General features: G+C 37.9%; 2 protein-coding genes across 6 annotated transcripts; both read right to left on the bottom strand.

Annotated features, from left to right (window-relative positions):
- Positions 1–5,125: 5,125 nt before the first annotated feature.
- LOC148157921 (cerebellin-1-like) lies at positions 5,126–7,954 on the bottom strand. Of its 5 annotated transcripts, none has more exons than XM_088007924.1 (6): positions 7,708–7,954; positions 7,570–7,611; positions 7,431–7,472; positions 6,136–6,219; positions 5,530–5,661; positions 5,126–5,406 (listed from the first exon to the last, which is right to left on the bottom strand). In XM_088007924.1, exons 1-6 carry the CDS (start codon positions 7,952–7,954, stop codon positions 5,126–5,128), a joined length of 828 nt encoding a protein of 275 aa, XP_087864050.1. The 5 variants fall into 5 exon arrangements, with proteins under 5 accessions (XP_087864050.1, XP_087864049.1, XP_087864047.1 ...); XM_088007923.1 differs by having other exon boundaries at positions 7,431–7,458; positions 7,547–7,611; positions 7,708–7,948; XM_088007921.1 differs by having other exon boundaries at positions 7,570–7,954.
- Positions 7,955–11,574: 3,620 nt separating this feature from the next.
- LOC148157920 (uncharacterized) lies at positions 11,575–12,870 on the bottom strand. The gene is made up of 4 exons (XM_088008071.1): positions 12,486–12,870; positions 12,349–12,390; positions 11,989–12,120; positions 11,575–11,863 (listed from the first exon to the last, which is right to left on the bottom strand). Exons 1-4 carry the CDS (start codon positions 12,868–12,870, stop codon positions 11,583–11,585), a joined length of 840 nt encoding a protein of 279 aa, XP_087864197.1. The 3' UTR covers positions 11,575–11,582.
- Positions 12,871–15,943: the final 3,073 nt, after the last annotated feature.

Here is a 15,943-nt window from a genome sequence, read left to right as displayed (position 1 = left end):
ATATATAAATAATTATGTTTCTTATTAAATTCACATATTAAGCATGTAGATGAAATGCTTTTAATTTTACAAGTGTCAGTAATTTATGATAACTGGTTTAGATGAGAATTTACTAAAATATCAAAGAATTCTGAATAAAAGGTTAGAATCAGGTCATTTATCATAAGTTGTTCACATGATCCAGATTAAACTTTATAGTTTGTCTGTTGAAGTATAAATATTTTTATCATGTTTGAAATAAAAAATAAACACCACTTTCCAAAAGATGTCTTAGGAAAAAAAACAAACACATAAATACATAAATAAATTTTGTAAAAATCTGACTTAGGACTTTGTTTTAGGAAGATTCTGCTGGTATACAGCTGCACTAAAATCAATTTTTGAGAAGCTGAGGAAATGTTGGTCACCATTTTATTAATACTGATCAAACAGCAGGTTCCCTTCTTAATTCATATGAAAAAGGTTTTAGTACTTATGCTTAATTTTTTGAGCTTTTTTTTTGGCTCTAGTGGCCTTTATTTGATAGTTAATTGACAGGAGGGTGGGCAATGAGAGAAGGGGGAAGACATGCAGCACCAAGGCCGGGAATAGAGCCTGTGACAGCTGCAAGGGCCTCCATATGTGGTTTGTGCTTAACCCCTGTGCCACCACAGCACACCCCCAGGGCTCAGGAGCTTTTTCTGAGGAAAATGATCCAGACAGGGGAGAAATCAACTTACACTCTCCTGTAAGTCCTGTACCACTCACTGTTCACTCTCTGCTTCAACGGTGCGAACCTGGTTCGTTAGGGTTAAGGCAGGGGTGCCCAAAGTCGGTCCTCGAGGTTTCGGCATCCTGCATGTTTTAGTGCTCTCTCTGGTGGTAGTAACAATCTTTTCAGTATGTAATTTGATCCAGGTGCGTTAAACCAGGGAGAGAACTCAAACATGCAGGATGCCGGCCCTCGAGGACCGACTTTGGGCACCACTGGGTTAAGATGTAGAGGGCGAACAGTGACCAAGCCCGGGGGCGGGACTGAGGGCTCTGGAATCCCATCCTGCGGTTCCAGATGTGGTACCAGCCAGGGCCCTCGGTACCTCCCCGTGAATCGGGTTTTTGCGATTTAATGTTCGCAAAAACGAGAAATGTTCGAAAAAAAAAACAAACCCGAACATTAAATCGGAAAAGTGAAATTCCTCCTGCAGGGGAGGATAATTAGGCATATAAACAGCCTTTCTGTCTCAGTGCGTCATCTGACGCTCTCAGATCATCTCTCTCTCTCTCTGTGGAGCTGAAAATACTTGTCGCTCTTTGGAATCGTCAGCCTGCTATGGACAGAAACAGAGGAACAGTCTCTCGGTCTGAACCGCTCCACTTTGAGCTGAACGTCCTGATATTCTTCTTCGGCTTTTCGTTCAGGCTTCGTTTCAGCTACGAACGCGACGACAGCCTCGTCTTTACCTTACAGGTCAACATGAACCCAGATCAGGAGGACAGAGTGAACAGAGAAAGAGCAGCTTGTTAGCGCGAACTGACTGATTTTAATATGAGTGTACAAACAGCAACACTTCATCAATTCGGGAAGATTTTCCTCTAAACTCCAAACAGAAAAGTTGACCAAGCCCAGATCGAACACCTGTTCGTTCCTTTTCACTGAACCCGCTTCAGAAACGATGATGACCGGTATCCTGCCTGTCAGAGGTCTGTGAGTTCAGCTGCTGACATGAGCTATCGATTTGATCAGACGAAGAACGAAAGGCGTGTGTTGATCAAAGAAATGCAGGATGATCAGACACCGAGTCCTGATCTGATTGGAAACATCAGTATTCTGCTCCGTGAATACTGACCACTAGAGAAACATCCGCGAAATAAAATGATCAACTTTTAAATAAACTGCTCTGATGTAAGAATAAAACATGTATTTGTTCTTTTCTCGCATAAAAAGCGACATGCGTCTCCTTCCTGTTGCAGTCCAGGTAGGCAGGTTTAGACGAGCAGCGGCTCTGCACTGCTGTGGCGCAATCTGATTGGCTGTGAAAGCAGTGCGCTCTGCCTGAGGCTCCACTACCACCACTGTAGAGATCTGATCTACTTATAAGAGTCCATGAACCCATTGATGCAGCACAACACACACAATAATAATAATAATAATAATAATAATAATAATAATAATTGTAATAATAGATGTTAATATTTCATCACTAAAACATGCCAGAGAAACGTTCTTTGCAGATATAAGTAAAAACATTAACAAAGCTCAAGCTTTTTTTGTCACCGTTCCAGTGATGTTACCACCTGAATTTCAGTCTAATGCAGCCTGCAACGATCTGCCAGCTTTGTTAAAGAGAAAATTTAAAAAATCATTAGTTTAATCTGCACATCCACATTAAATCCAGGACCAATGCTAAATCCAAACATAACAAATGCAGAAAAAAATGGCTCAATTTCAATTACTTAATTATAAAACCTTAGAAGAAATTTTAGGTCAATTAAGCTCCAGTTCCTGCTGTGTGGATGTCCTACCCTCACATTTCTTTAAGAAAGTTCTGCCTGTCGTTGCTAATGATCTGATCCAAATAGTGAACTCATCGCTGTCTTCAGGTGTTTTCCCCCAGGATCTGAAAACAGCAGTTATCAAACCACTGATAAAAAAGAACAATCTGGACAAATCACTACTGCAGAACTAGAGGACAACCTCTGACCTCTCATTCATCAGCAAAGTTATTGAAAAACAGCTAAATAGCTTCCTAAAGATAACCAACCACTTTGACTCCTACCAGTCTGGTTTTCGTTGTCTCCACCACATGGAAACTGACCTAGTCAAAGTGTTCAATGATATCCATATAAACAGAGACTGTAGGAGAACCACAGTGCTGGTTCTGGTTCTGTTGGACCTCAGTTTTGATCATGACATTTTACTGAATCGACTGGAGAGTTGGGTCGGACTCTCCGGTCCAGTGCTCAACTGGTTTGAATCTTACATAAAGAACAGAGATTTCTTTGTTTCAATTGGAAACTTCTCATCGAACGTACAGACGCCACATGTGGGGAACATCAAGGTTCAATCCTAGGGCCCCTCTTATTCAATATTCATTACATAACCTGAGTTATAATCTGGTTCAGGTTATAACAGGAAATAAGATCAGCTACCATAACTACGCGTATGATACACAGCTCTACATCACGATGTCACCAGGTGACTCTGAACCCATCCAATCACTGAACAGATGCTTAGAGCAGATAAATGTGTGGATGTGCCAAAAGTTTCTCCAGCTGAACAGAAACAAAACTGAAGTTATTATTTTTGGACCTAAAGAGGAGCGAACTAGAATCAATGCTCAGCTTCAGTTATTACAACTGAAAACCAGCAATCAGGCCTGAAACCTGGGAGTAGTGATGGACTCTGACCTGAACCTTCAGAGCCACATTAAGACAGTCACAAAGTCGGCCTTCTATCACCTGAAGAAGTGGGATTTTATTGTAATCCAGGGTCCTAGAAGAAAATCTTTGGGAACCACTGGCCTAAGTCATTTTTATTTAATTTTTTTTTTTTTTTGCCAGAGTGATTTTAGCAATGAATGAATAAATAAATAAAATAATAATAATAAAACAAACCAATAACCACCCCCTTCCTTCCAAAAGATGTCTTAGGCATCTTTTGGATGCCTAAGACATCCAAAGATGCCTATATATATATATATATATATATATATATATATATATATATATATATATATATATATATATATATATATATATATATATATATATATATATATATATATATATATATATATATATATATATATTATGAAGGTTCTGCTGGAATATGGTTGCACTAAAATTAACTAATAAGAGAAGCAGAGGACATTTTGGTCACCGTTTCAGTTAATATTGATAATAAAACAGCAGGCCTTCTTCTTATTTCTTTTGGAAAATGGTTTTAGGACATATGCTTAATTTTTCAGGAACCAGGAGCTTTTTTGTGAGAACATATGATTTGATATGACAGTGGAGAATCAAACTCACTCTCTTGCAAGTCCTGGACTTTATGCATCATGCCAGAATAAAAACAACTTTATTTTTAACATCCATCTTCTTTGCACCCTTGTCCCTTGGTGGGGTTGGGAGGGTTGCTGGTGCCTATCTCCAGCTAATGTTCTGGGTGAGGTACACACTTGACAGGTTGCCAGTCTGTTGCAGGGCAACACAGAGACAAACAACCATGCATACACACACTCACAACTAGGGGCAATTTGGAGAGGCCAATTAACCTGACATGTTTTTGTACCTGGAGAGAACCCATGCATGCACAGGGAGAACATGCAAGCTCCATGCAGAAGGATTGGGGCTGGGAATTGAACTCAGAACCTTCTTGCTGCAAGGCAACATCTCTACCAACTGCGCCACTGTGCAGCCCTTATTTTTAGCATGATTATGACAATTTGTTTTATTTAACTTGAAAACACAAAACTCCATACTGTAAATATTCATTAAACAAAAAGGAAGTGAATTGGCCCACATGTGCAAATTCTGTTTCATATAAACAATTAGAAGTCTAGATTTAAATTGGTCTAATTTTCAATAATTCTATTGCAGATTTTCTGTTGTATGTTTTTCTTAAAAATGATAAATTTACATATACAAACAAAACAAATGTCATATTTTGAACCATTTAATATGTGTTACAGTTAATGTAATAAACTAGAATTATTCACAGATTTGAAAAAAAAGTCATTATTACTGTTTCCACTATTCTTTTAATTTGAAAAATAAAACCATTGGGGTTCAAGTAGACAGTTTGCTCAGCCAATTTTATGAAATTGCTCAGCCAATTTCATAAATTGGCTGAGCAATTTATGAAATTGCTCAGCCAATGAGCAATTTCATTTACACTTTACAGTTAAAGTGTAAATGTCACTTTAACTCAGATGATCTGGTTCAGTTTTTATGTCCTAATTTAGACTCAGACTACAGCAACAACAATAAATCTCAAACATTGCTACTTATGGTTGCTGTAGAAACCAAACAGCTTATTTAGCAAAGCTGTAATCAACTTTAGTTTACAAATTAATCATTTTTGAAGCAGATGGGTTTTATCATGCTCCAGTCACAAATTGTAATAAAAAAAAATCCTTTTAGTTCCCTACATGGTGAAAAGTAAATGACCACTAAAGGTATTATGATGATCTATATTGTCATAAATCCGTGAATTGGCCCACATGCGCATAAATACAACATCTCCAATTTCTAACAGCAGTGAGACGCCATTAGAAGCTTTCTGACCACCAGCAGGCTGAGTCGTCCATGCTGTAAAGATTTGCTCTCCATTCTTGACCAACACAGCAGATGTAGGATTAGAAGAACCATGTCCATATATGTGGAACTCAAAGTGATACACTCCTCTTACTGGTGCAGTGAACAGCCCTGTGAAGAATCATTAGCAGAATTAGAAATGTTTTACTAACTTTACTTTCAGAACAAATTTACCACATTTTAGTTATGTTTGAAAACATATAAAAGAAAAATATAAGGAGTAAATTGCAGCACCTGTATTTGGGTTGTAGGCATTTCCAATATTAGTAGCAACATGTTTGAAGATCAGAGTTATATGTGTGTTGAACGGTCCAATTTCTCCATAATCCGATGCCAACAAAGAGGCAGAGAAAGCCAGATGTTTGGCTGACAGACAGACAGACAGATATGGGATATCAAATGCAGTTATAAAGGCAGGAAAAGTATTAAACATTGTAACATTTTCCACAGTTCATATTGTGCAAACATCTCTACTGACTGATAAATCCATTTAGTTCACATGTACCAAAATGTGCCGTTCTTCTCAGTCACTTTAATTCATTTCTCAGAACAGAACTGAAATTCTCAAAACTACTAGTTCAATCTTCACATTAATGTGTCTCTTCTGCACATCAGTTTCTCTCACCTTTGATTAAGCTGCAAATGTTTTTATTCCTCCAAGGGATTATGTACACTTCTCTGCTTTTTTCTACAATTTCATTTGCTTTAGATTAACAATTCTGAAACCTGAATCTTAGTAGATGACAAAGAATAATGATAACAAAGATTTTGCCAACAGTATGAAAATCACTAATATGAATGTTAATGTTGTTATCAGAGTTCTCTTCAGAGTTCACAAACCTTCTCCTTCTCTCTTCAGAGCCTCCACTTGGTTTCCAGTGATGTTAGCCTTGACTTTAACAGCAGCCAGTTCTGCTGCATGAGCTGGAATGAAAAAGTTACCAAAGACTCGGCATTAAATGAAACTTTATGTCTCTGCAGTAATTACTCTGAGGTTTTGCTTTGTTTCCTTACTGATGTCTTCTCATGTCTAAAATTTATTGTATTAAGATGCAGTACATTTATTGTCTTTTATTATCTTTATTTAACAACAGTTATTAACAAGTATTGGTACAGTGGCTTGACAATAATTGAATTTTTCCACATTTTGTCACATTATAACCACAGATATGTTCCATAGTATTATATGGAATGTATTATTTATAAGACAGATCAACACAAAGTAATGTATCATTGTCAAGCAGAACATTATCAGTCATGGATTTTATATTTTTTCACAAATTGAAATATTAGTGTTATATGTATTTGTATTGATTTCTCCTAACTTTGATATGCTTTAATAAATCCCATAGCAGCTTGAGAAGATAAACAGTAAATAGTTAATCTGTGTGTAACATCAGCATCAATACATCTATTCTGTCAAGAGCTTAGAAGTTTGTCAGATGAGACCAAAATAAAACTTTTTAAGTTACATGTAAAATGTGACGTATGGTTAGAAAACCATCTTTGTCCAGCTGAACACAATCCCACATCAGTGAAACATGGTGGCGGCAGTATTATCCTGTGGGTATTCTTTTGTCCAGGAGGAAATCTCTACCATCTGCCAACAGCGCGTATTGAATCATATTTTACAAAATTTAAACAGTTCACCTGAATATGTGACAGCAGTTTCATGTTTTGCCACCAAACTTAACAACTGTTTAATAATAAAGAATAGAGTGGAGAGAAAATTAAAACGAGTCCAAGTCAAAAGGAAATTGTGAATAAAGGAGAGAAGGTCATGTAACCAGGCTGGCAGAATTTTGGATATTTATAACAAAATCAAAAAATAATAAAAATCTTGAATCAATGTTCTTCTAGTTCACACTGAAGTGTTAGTTTGTGTTTGATCATCAAGTAAAGCCTAAAAAAACAGTAAAGTTTGTGGCTGTAATATAACAAAATATGTAAAAGTTCAGGGAGTTTAAACACAATGTAAAAAATAATGTGAATAATTTCTGTAAAATGCCGACAGCTGTGGTTGCCAAACTTTTATCACAGTAGATATGACTGTAGTGTAAATTTTACAGATTTGTTTTACAGTGTAGTTCTACAAAGCACTGTAGAGAACATTCCTACTAAAATAAACTACATACCTTGGTTCTGTTGCTGCAGTTCTTTAAACTGAGTCTCTTGTTCTAAAGAAAAGAAAACACAAAAACAAAGGTTTAGTTGATGACCTGTCATATTTAAGATAATATTGATTTATAACTTTTGCTCTAATAAAATCAGTACCTTGGTATCGTTGGTTCAGGGATTGCAGCTCCGTCGTCTTCACTGATAATGATAATAAATAATTCAAACTCTGAACTGTAATGATCATTTGATCAATAAGGATCAGTTGATTCAAACACTGTAACTCTGTAAACATACCTTCATTGTCTCTCTGTAGTTGCTGCACCTCCACCTTCAGTGCAGCCACCCAGGCGCTCATCTTTCTCAGAACAGCATGGATGTCCTGTGTGAAGGTCTGCTGCTCAGTCAGACGCTCTGCTTCTCCCACTTGTCCGTCACTTTGCCTTTCATGTGACAGAATGTCATTGTCAGACTGAGCTTGCAGCTCAGCTGTAGAGACAGAGCAGACTAGCAGCAGCAACGGAAGAAACATTTTCATTTCCATCCTCAGAGTCTCTGGAGGTCCACTCTGCTGTTGGAGACTTAAATAGGAATAGAGATTATTATTACTGATTAATTATTACCATACTCTTATCAGAAATGAGATGATAAGACTTGATACTTTAGTCTTGACCTATAAATATGGTAATCTAGGATCATAAAGGATATTATAACCTGTTAGTGATAATACGATTCTGAATGTGTGTTTCAAAATGTATATGGTGGGGAAAAGACTATAGTTCAAAGATGACTGTATTGGATCTGCCCTGAAACTGGTCAGGGGAGAGATAAGGTGGTGCACCGAAATCTCCTACTGCCCTGTGACTTCCTACCCCTTGAAAAGGCCCCAGCACAGACTGGTAAGCTCTAATAAACTTTCTCCAGCTGTTGCAAAGAAAAAGCTGAGACGTCCAAGTACACAGCCAGGAAATGGTGACGAATCACATGATGACTACAGCAGCATGTACCAGTGGTACCTCAGGCCTGTCCTGAGGAGACAGAGGCAGACTCAACTTGACCCTTTGGTGGAGCCGTTCCAGCCTGAACCAAGTCTTCATGTTTTGCCATTATAGAGCAAAGAGGATTTGGCCAAACAGATTCAACACCCTGACATTGACCTTGAAATATCAAAGAGTGGTGAGACAGTGATTGACATTTCAGCTGGAAACAAAGGTGAGGCTGACTCTGTGAGACAGTGACCCCAAAGACAAAGTCAAAAAACCGTTTGTACTGAGTTATGACACTTTATGTTAGCCGACTTTGGTTCAGAGGGAGACCATGGGCTGTGGCTGTGTGTTAAAGCTATGGTTAAATGCAATATGAAACCAGAAATGTCAGGGGACATTTAATTTTGCGGGGTAGAGTGTGGCACTATAAAAGTGAAATGAATCAAAATAGTAGCCCCCCATTTTATTTTTATATCCAAGGTAACTTACAGTGTAAAGCACTTTGAAATTGCCTTGTTGCTGAAAATGTGCTAAATAAATAAAATGACCTTACCTTACAGCAGTGTTTCACAATTTCGGTCCTCACCACCCCCCTGCCCTGCATGTTTTAGGTGTTTCCTTTCTGCCACACAGCTGGATTCAATATTTTGGTGATTAATAGCCCTCTGGAGTACTTGATGGTCCTGCAATCATTTGAATCAACTGTTTCAACTGTAGATGAGGCACATCTAAAACATGCAGAGCAGGGGAGCGGTGAGGACTGGAATTGAGAAGCAGTGCATTACAGTGAGAAACTACAGTCAGAATCTAGTGAATGAGTTTCAACAGCAGAGGGCGCTTAGTGCCACATTCACCAGTGATGCTCTGGCCGGCAGAAGAAGTTGGCCTTTGCTGAGAAGGTGACATTAGGAGCAGCTGCTGTAACCCGCTGTGCTTCCTCCCCACAACATAGTATATTATGTCAGGAAAATCATCCCCACAAGGTATTACAAACAAACGCACACACACACACACACACACACATACAGGTCCTTCTAAAAAAATTAGCATATTGTGATAAAGTTCATTATTTTCCATAATGTAATGATAAAAATTAAATTGTCATATATTTTAGATTCATTGCACACCAACTGAAATATTTCAGGTCTTTTATTGTTTTAATACTGATGATTTTGGCAAACAGCTCATGAAAACCCAAAATCTCTGTCTCAAAAAATTAGAATATTATGAAAAGGTTCTCTGAACGAGCAATAAAAATAATCATCTGAATCAACAAAGTAACTCTAAACACCTGAAAAAGATTCCTGAGGCCTTTAAAAACTCCCAGCCTGGTTCATTACTCAAAACCGCAATCATGGGTCAGACTGCTGACCTGACTGCTGTCCAGAAGGCCATCACTGACATCCTCAAGCAAGAGGGTGAGAAACAGAAAGAAATTTCTGAACGAACAGGCTGTTCCCAGAGTGCACCTCACTTTGGGAACAGGGTATCAAGGCATCTCAGTGGGAAGGAAAAAGTGTGGCAGAAAACGCTGCACAACGAGAAGAGGTGACCGGACCCTGAGGAAGATTGTGGAGAAGGGCCGATTCCAGACCTTGGGGGAAGCAGTGGACTGAGTCTGGAGTAGAAACATCCAGAGCCACTGTGCACAGGTGTGTGTAGGAAAGGGGCTACAGGTCCCTCATTCCCCAGGTCAAAGGTCAAGCCACTTTTGAACCAGAAACAGCAGCAGAAGCGCCTGACCTGGGCTACAGAGAAGCAGCACTGGACTGTTGCTCAGTGGTCCAAAGTACATTTTTTGGATGAAAGCAAATTTTGCATGTCATTCGGAAATCAAGGTACCAGAGTCTGGAGGAAGACTGGGGAGAAGGAAATGCCAAAATGCCAGAAGTCCAGTGTCAAGTACCCACAGTCAGTGATGGTCTGGGTGCCATGTCAGCTGCTGGTGTTGGTCCACTGGGTTTTATCAAGGGCAGGTCAATGCAGTGGCTATCAGGAGATTTTGGAGCACTTCATGCTGAAAAACTTTATGGAGATGAAGATTTCATTTTTCAGCACAACCTGGCACACAGTGCCAAAACCACTGGTATTACTGACCATGGTGTTACTGTGCTCAGTTGGCCTGCCAACTCTCCTGACCTGAACTCCATAGAGAATCTGTGGGATATTGTGAAGAGAAAGTTGAGAGATGCAAGACCCAAAACTCTGGATGAGCTTAAGGTCGCTATCGAAGCATCCTGGGCCTCCATAACACCTCAGCAGTGCCACAGGCTGATTGCCTCCATGCCACGCCGCATTGAAGGCTGCAAAAGGATTCCTGACCAAGTATTGAATGCATAACTTAACATAATTATTTGAAGGTTAACTTTTTTGGTATTAAAACACATTTCTTTTATTGGTCGGATGAAATATGCTAATTTTTTGAGACATGGATTTTGGGTTTTCAAAAGCTGTATGCCATAATCATTAGTATTAAAACAATAAAAGACCTGAAATATTTCAGTTGGTGTGCAATGAATCTAAAATATATGACAGTTTAATTTTTATCATTATATTATGGAAAATAATGAACTTTATCACAATATGCTAATTTTTTGAGAAGGACCTGTATAGTTAACATGATCATTTAAACAGCCCTTGTTTAGATTTTGACTTAGCCCTTTCAAAGCTCTGATTTGTCTAATTTGTAATCATTATATTGCAGTCACTGACGTTTCTCTTAAAAAAATCACTGTTCCTGATACATAACAAAAATGAATGTCATCTTTTCAATCGTTAAGGTGTGCTACAGTTAATGGAATAGACTTAAATTATTCACACATTTGAAAGAAAGCCCTTATTAATGTTTCCACTAATTGTTTAATCAGAATATAAAGAAACAATGTGGTTCAAATAGACAGTTTGCTCATCCAGTTTTCATAAAAGTTGTAAATGACACTTTAATTCAGATGATCTGATTCAGTTTTTATTTCCTTATTTAAAATTACATTACAGCAAAAAACAAACAAACAAACAAAATATATATATATATATATAAAACAGCTTGTGGCTGTTGTAGAAATCAAACGGCACTGTGATCAACTTTGTTATTTTACAAATTTATAATGTTCATAATTTAATTTTTGATGTAGATGTTCGTTTATTGTGCTCATGTCACAGATCGTAATAAAAAATCATATTTGATGCCTACATGGTGAAAAGTAAATGACCACTAAAGGTTGTGTGGTGACCTGCAGTGTCAGCAATCCATGAATTGGCCCTCATTCTTAAAAATACAACATCTCCAATTTCTAACAGCAGTGAGACGCCATTAGAAGCTTTCTGACCACCAGCAGGCTGAGATGTCCATGCTGTAAAGATTTGCTGTCTGTTCTTGACCAACTCAGCAGATGTAGGATTATTAGAACCATGTCCATATATGTGGAACTCAAAGTGATACACTCCTCTTACTGGTGCAGTGAACAGCCCTGTGAAGAACCATTAGCAGAATTAGAAACGTTTTACTAACTTTACTTTCAGAACAAATTTACCACATTTTAGTTATAATTGTAAACATACGTAAATTAAAAACACAAAGAGTAAATTGCAGCACCTGTATTTGGGTTGTAGGCATTTCCAATATTAGTAACAACATGTTTGAAGATCAGATTTATATGTGTGTTGAATGGTCCAGTGTGTGCATCACCCGATGCCAACAAAGAGGCAGAGAAAGCCAGATGTTTGACTGAGAGACAGACAGACAGACATGGGATATCAAATGTAGTTATACAGCAGAGAAAAGTATGAAACATTGTAATATTTTCCACAGAACATTGTTTTTTGTGGCAACAAGAAACTTGGATTTCAGGCTACTGACTAATAAATCCAAGTAATTCACATATAACAAAAAATGGCAAAATAACTTCGTTATATCACATTTTCATTCAAGAACTGATCAGATTTAATATTTAACCTTGGTTCTGTTCCTGCAGCTTTTTTACCTGAGTTTCTTGTACTAAAGAAAAGAAAAGAAAAATAATGTTTTAGTTGATTTAATCATATATTCAAAATCATCTTTATTTATAACTTTTGCTCTAATAAAATCAGTACCTTGGTACCGTTTGTTCAGGGATTGCAGCTCCGTCGTCTTCACTGATAATGATAATAAATAATTCAAACTCTGAACTGTAATGATCATTTGATCAATAAGGATCAGTTGATTCAAACACTGTAACTCTGTAAACATACCTTCATTGTCTCTCTGTAGTTGCTGCACCTCCACCTTCAGTGCAGCCACCCAGGCGCTCATCTTTCTCAGAACAGCATGGATGTCCTGTGTGCAGGTCTGCTGCTCAGTCAGACGCTCTGCTTCCCCCACTTGTCCGTCACTTTGCTTTTCATGTGACAGAATGTCATTGTCAGACTGAGCTTGCAGCTCAGCTGTAGAGACAGAGCAGACTAGCAGCAGCAACGGAAGAAACATTTTCATTTCCATCCTCAGAGTCTCTGGAGGTCCACTCTGCTGCTGGAGACTTAAATAGGAATAGAGATTATTATTACTGATTAATTATTACCATACTCTTATCAGAAATGAGATGATAAGACTTGATACTTTAGTCTTGACCTATAAATATGGTAATCTAGGATCATAAAGGATATTATAACCTGTTTGTAGGAACGTGATTCTGAATGTTTATTTCAAAAGTTCATCTGGTGGGAAAATAACTTGTTAAAGTTCAAAGGTTTTGAATTTTTGTTTCAACTTAAATGATAATAAATATTTGATTAATAATTCATAGGAAGCTAAATAAAAACAATTGAAAGACAATCTATAAATAATTTTATTTCTTATTAAATTCATATATTGAGCATGTAGACGAAATGCTTTTAATTTAATAAGTGTCAACAAATTATGATAAATGATTTAGATGAGATTTTACTAAAAGATCAAAGATTTCAGTATAAAAGGTGAGAATCAGGTCACTTACCACATGTTGTTCACATGATTCAAATGAAATATTATAGTTTGTCTGCTGAGGTATAAATATTTTAGGAATAAACCCGGGACTGGAATTCAGTCCAAAACCCACAAACTCATTTGAAAAAAATAAATAAATAAATAAAATTTTACTAAAACATGCTCATAAATATTCAATTCATATTTTCATTTGAGAAAATCTCTTGTGAGTTAAACTGTTGTAAATTTAATTGCTTTCAGTTTATGGGATGGAAACAGGAAACTAAATCTGAATTATCAGATTATCTGTTATTGATAACGCCACCTACTGGTATGTTTGTTTACCTTTCAACTCTTGACCTAATTAGTTTGTAATCTGTGAGAACAGTCCATTAGCCTGAACTCCAAGGGCCTCACAATTTAATGTATAAAAATAAACAAAGTGTGAAAGTTACAAACCTTCTATATGCAGTGAAAATGTCACAAACCTTTTCTGTGGAGAAAAACAAACAGTAAAGAAAAGAAATTTTACTGCATTCAGTCAGATTTTAATTTTCAATTGTTTCAACTTAAAGGTGAAACTGTACCACATTTATTCTCATTCAGGTAAAACCCACACACTGTGCAGCTGTGTGAGGAAGTAAAGTTTTCAGAGTCACTGACTGATTTATGATGGGCCGTTTAGGACAAAAACTATTTCTTGTTTCACACACACTACTAAAGACTCATACACACAAAAAAATACTAAAATTGCACTTATGCACTATTAAAATGTCACAGACACATAAATGTTTTCTATCTCACACACACAAAAGACTAAGATTGCGCATATAAACTTTTAAAATACAAACACACAAACACAGACACGCGCACACAAGCGTACACACAAAGCACAAAGATATACTATTCTGAAAGATAGATAGAAAATGTTTGTGTGAACTAACACTAGGCTGAATGAATGAATGAATGAATGAATGAATGAATGAATGAATGAATGAACGAACGAACGGGATGAGATTCATATTTATCTTTGTGAGAGTTGTCACGGAAGGGACGAGGTTTATATCCAGTCTAGTAGAATAATCTCACACTGATTTTGACTCAATAGGTCACATGACCTAGATGCTATTGAAGAAAAATACAACATTTTGACTAAAAATATGGATAAAAAAAAAGTAAAAAAAAAAAGCTAAAATGGAAAAAGGATGAGTGTGCCTCATCTATACAGTCTAGTAGAAAAATTTCACACTGATTTGGAGTTAATGGGGCACAGAATTCGGAAGCTACTGAAGAAAGCATTATATTCTTTATTGTCCTTAAGTCACTGGGCTAATGCGATGCAGTATTCCAGGAACACAGGTGCAGATGCTGTCATCTTTCATGCACACAGCAGTCACCGCACCTGGAGTCATCCAGGAATAATACTGCTGTAACGACCGAGCTGCCACGATGCTGTCGTCCTTCAGACACAGAGCTGCTAGAAGAAAGTCGGATTAAAACTAAAAAAACTGCCGCTGTGTGTTTGAAGGCCGACATCACAGCAGCTCTTTACATAGTGACATGCGATCCACTAGAAGGCACAGGGAAGCTGCGACGCCATCATGCTGCAGGTAAAAACTCGTCTCAGGAGCTCAGTGCCTGGATGAAAGTGTTGTACCTCCCGTTAGCATTTATGATGTGTTCAATGATTAAAAAACTCAGAAGGTCATTCTTTTACCAGAACAGTTTATTACTTAAAATTGTACACTCCATCTTCACAGGCAGTTTCTTGGCTTTATACCCTTGTCACAGCGTTTCTGTGCCTGGAGTGAACCCCTCACTTTTCACTCTGTGCTCCTCTGACCTGGGTAGGTGTTGAACTGTGTCATCAATCGAAACACAGCAGAGAGCATATGTCTGCTTCTGCTGCGCACGACGCAGGAAATCTGCAAGGCAAACACGAGACCGTAGGCGTGTTTGTAGCTGAATTGAAGTCGAAAGACAAAGTTGAGGATGTTCAGCGCACAGTGATGCTGTTCCTGTGGTTGAAACACAGCCGAGAGCCTCTGTACACTTCTGCTCTGCATGGTGTGGAAGGCAAGAACAAGGCTGTAGGCGTGCTCGTTGCTGAACTGAAGTCGGAAGTTACAGTTCAGGAAGTTCAGCGCACAGTGCTGCTGTTCCTCCCCCAACCAGCGCACAGAGACTGATCCTGTGTTTCTGTCCATGGCTATGTGTGTATCGCGTATCAGCAAAAAAGAGTTGCAGATTCAGAGAGAGGGAGATGAACTGAGAGCATCATCTGAAATATTTGTTCCTACACCTGCTTTTATATCTTAAGCTCCACCCTCTCACAAGGTAAAAAAAAGCCCTCGCTGTACTGGGTGGAGTTTTACCTGATACACAGATAGCAATGGACAGAAACAGAGGATCAGTCTCTGTGCCCTGGTTGGAGGAGAAAAACTCCTTTTGTGTACCGATAGGAGTTCTCTATACAGAATGGCATTTTTTCATCACAATCTGTGTAGAGAACTCCAATTGGGTCAAGCATGTGCTTTTTTCAAGCGCGTACTTGACACAATCGCGTGCTTGTAATAGGTGTTCTCTAGACAGAATGTAATTTTCTCATGGC

The sequence above is a fragment of the Poecilia mexicana genome, unplaced genomic scaffold (genome assembly GCF_051168715.1).
Source record: "Poecilia mexicana isolate PSO_F unplaced genomic scaffold, ASM5116871v1 scaffold_8, whole genome shotgun sequence".
NCBI lineage: Eukaryota > Metazoa > Chordata > Actinopteri > Cyprinodontiformes > Poeciliidae > Poecilia > Poecilia mexicana.
The sequence above is the reverse complement of the archived record's forward strand: the minus strand, read 5'-3'. Positions and strand labels throughout refer to the sequence as shown.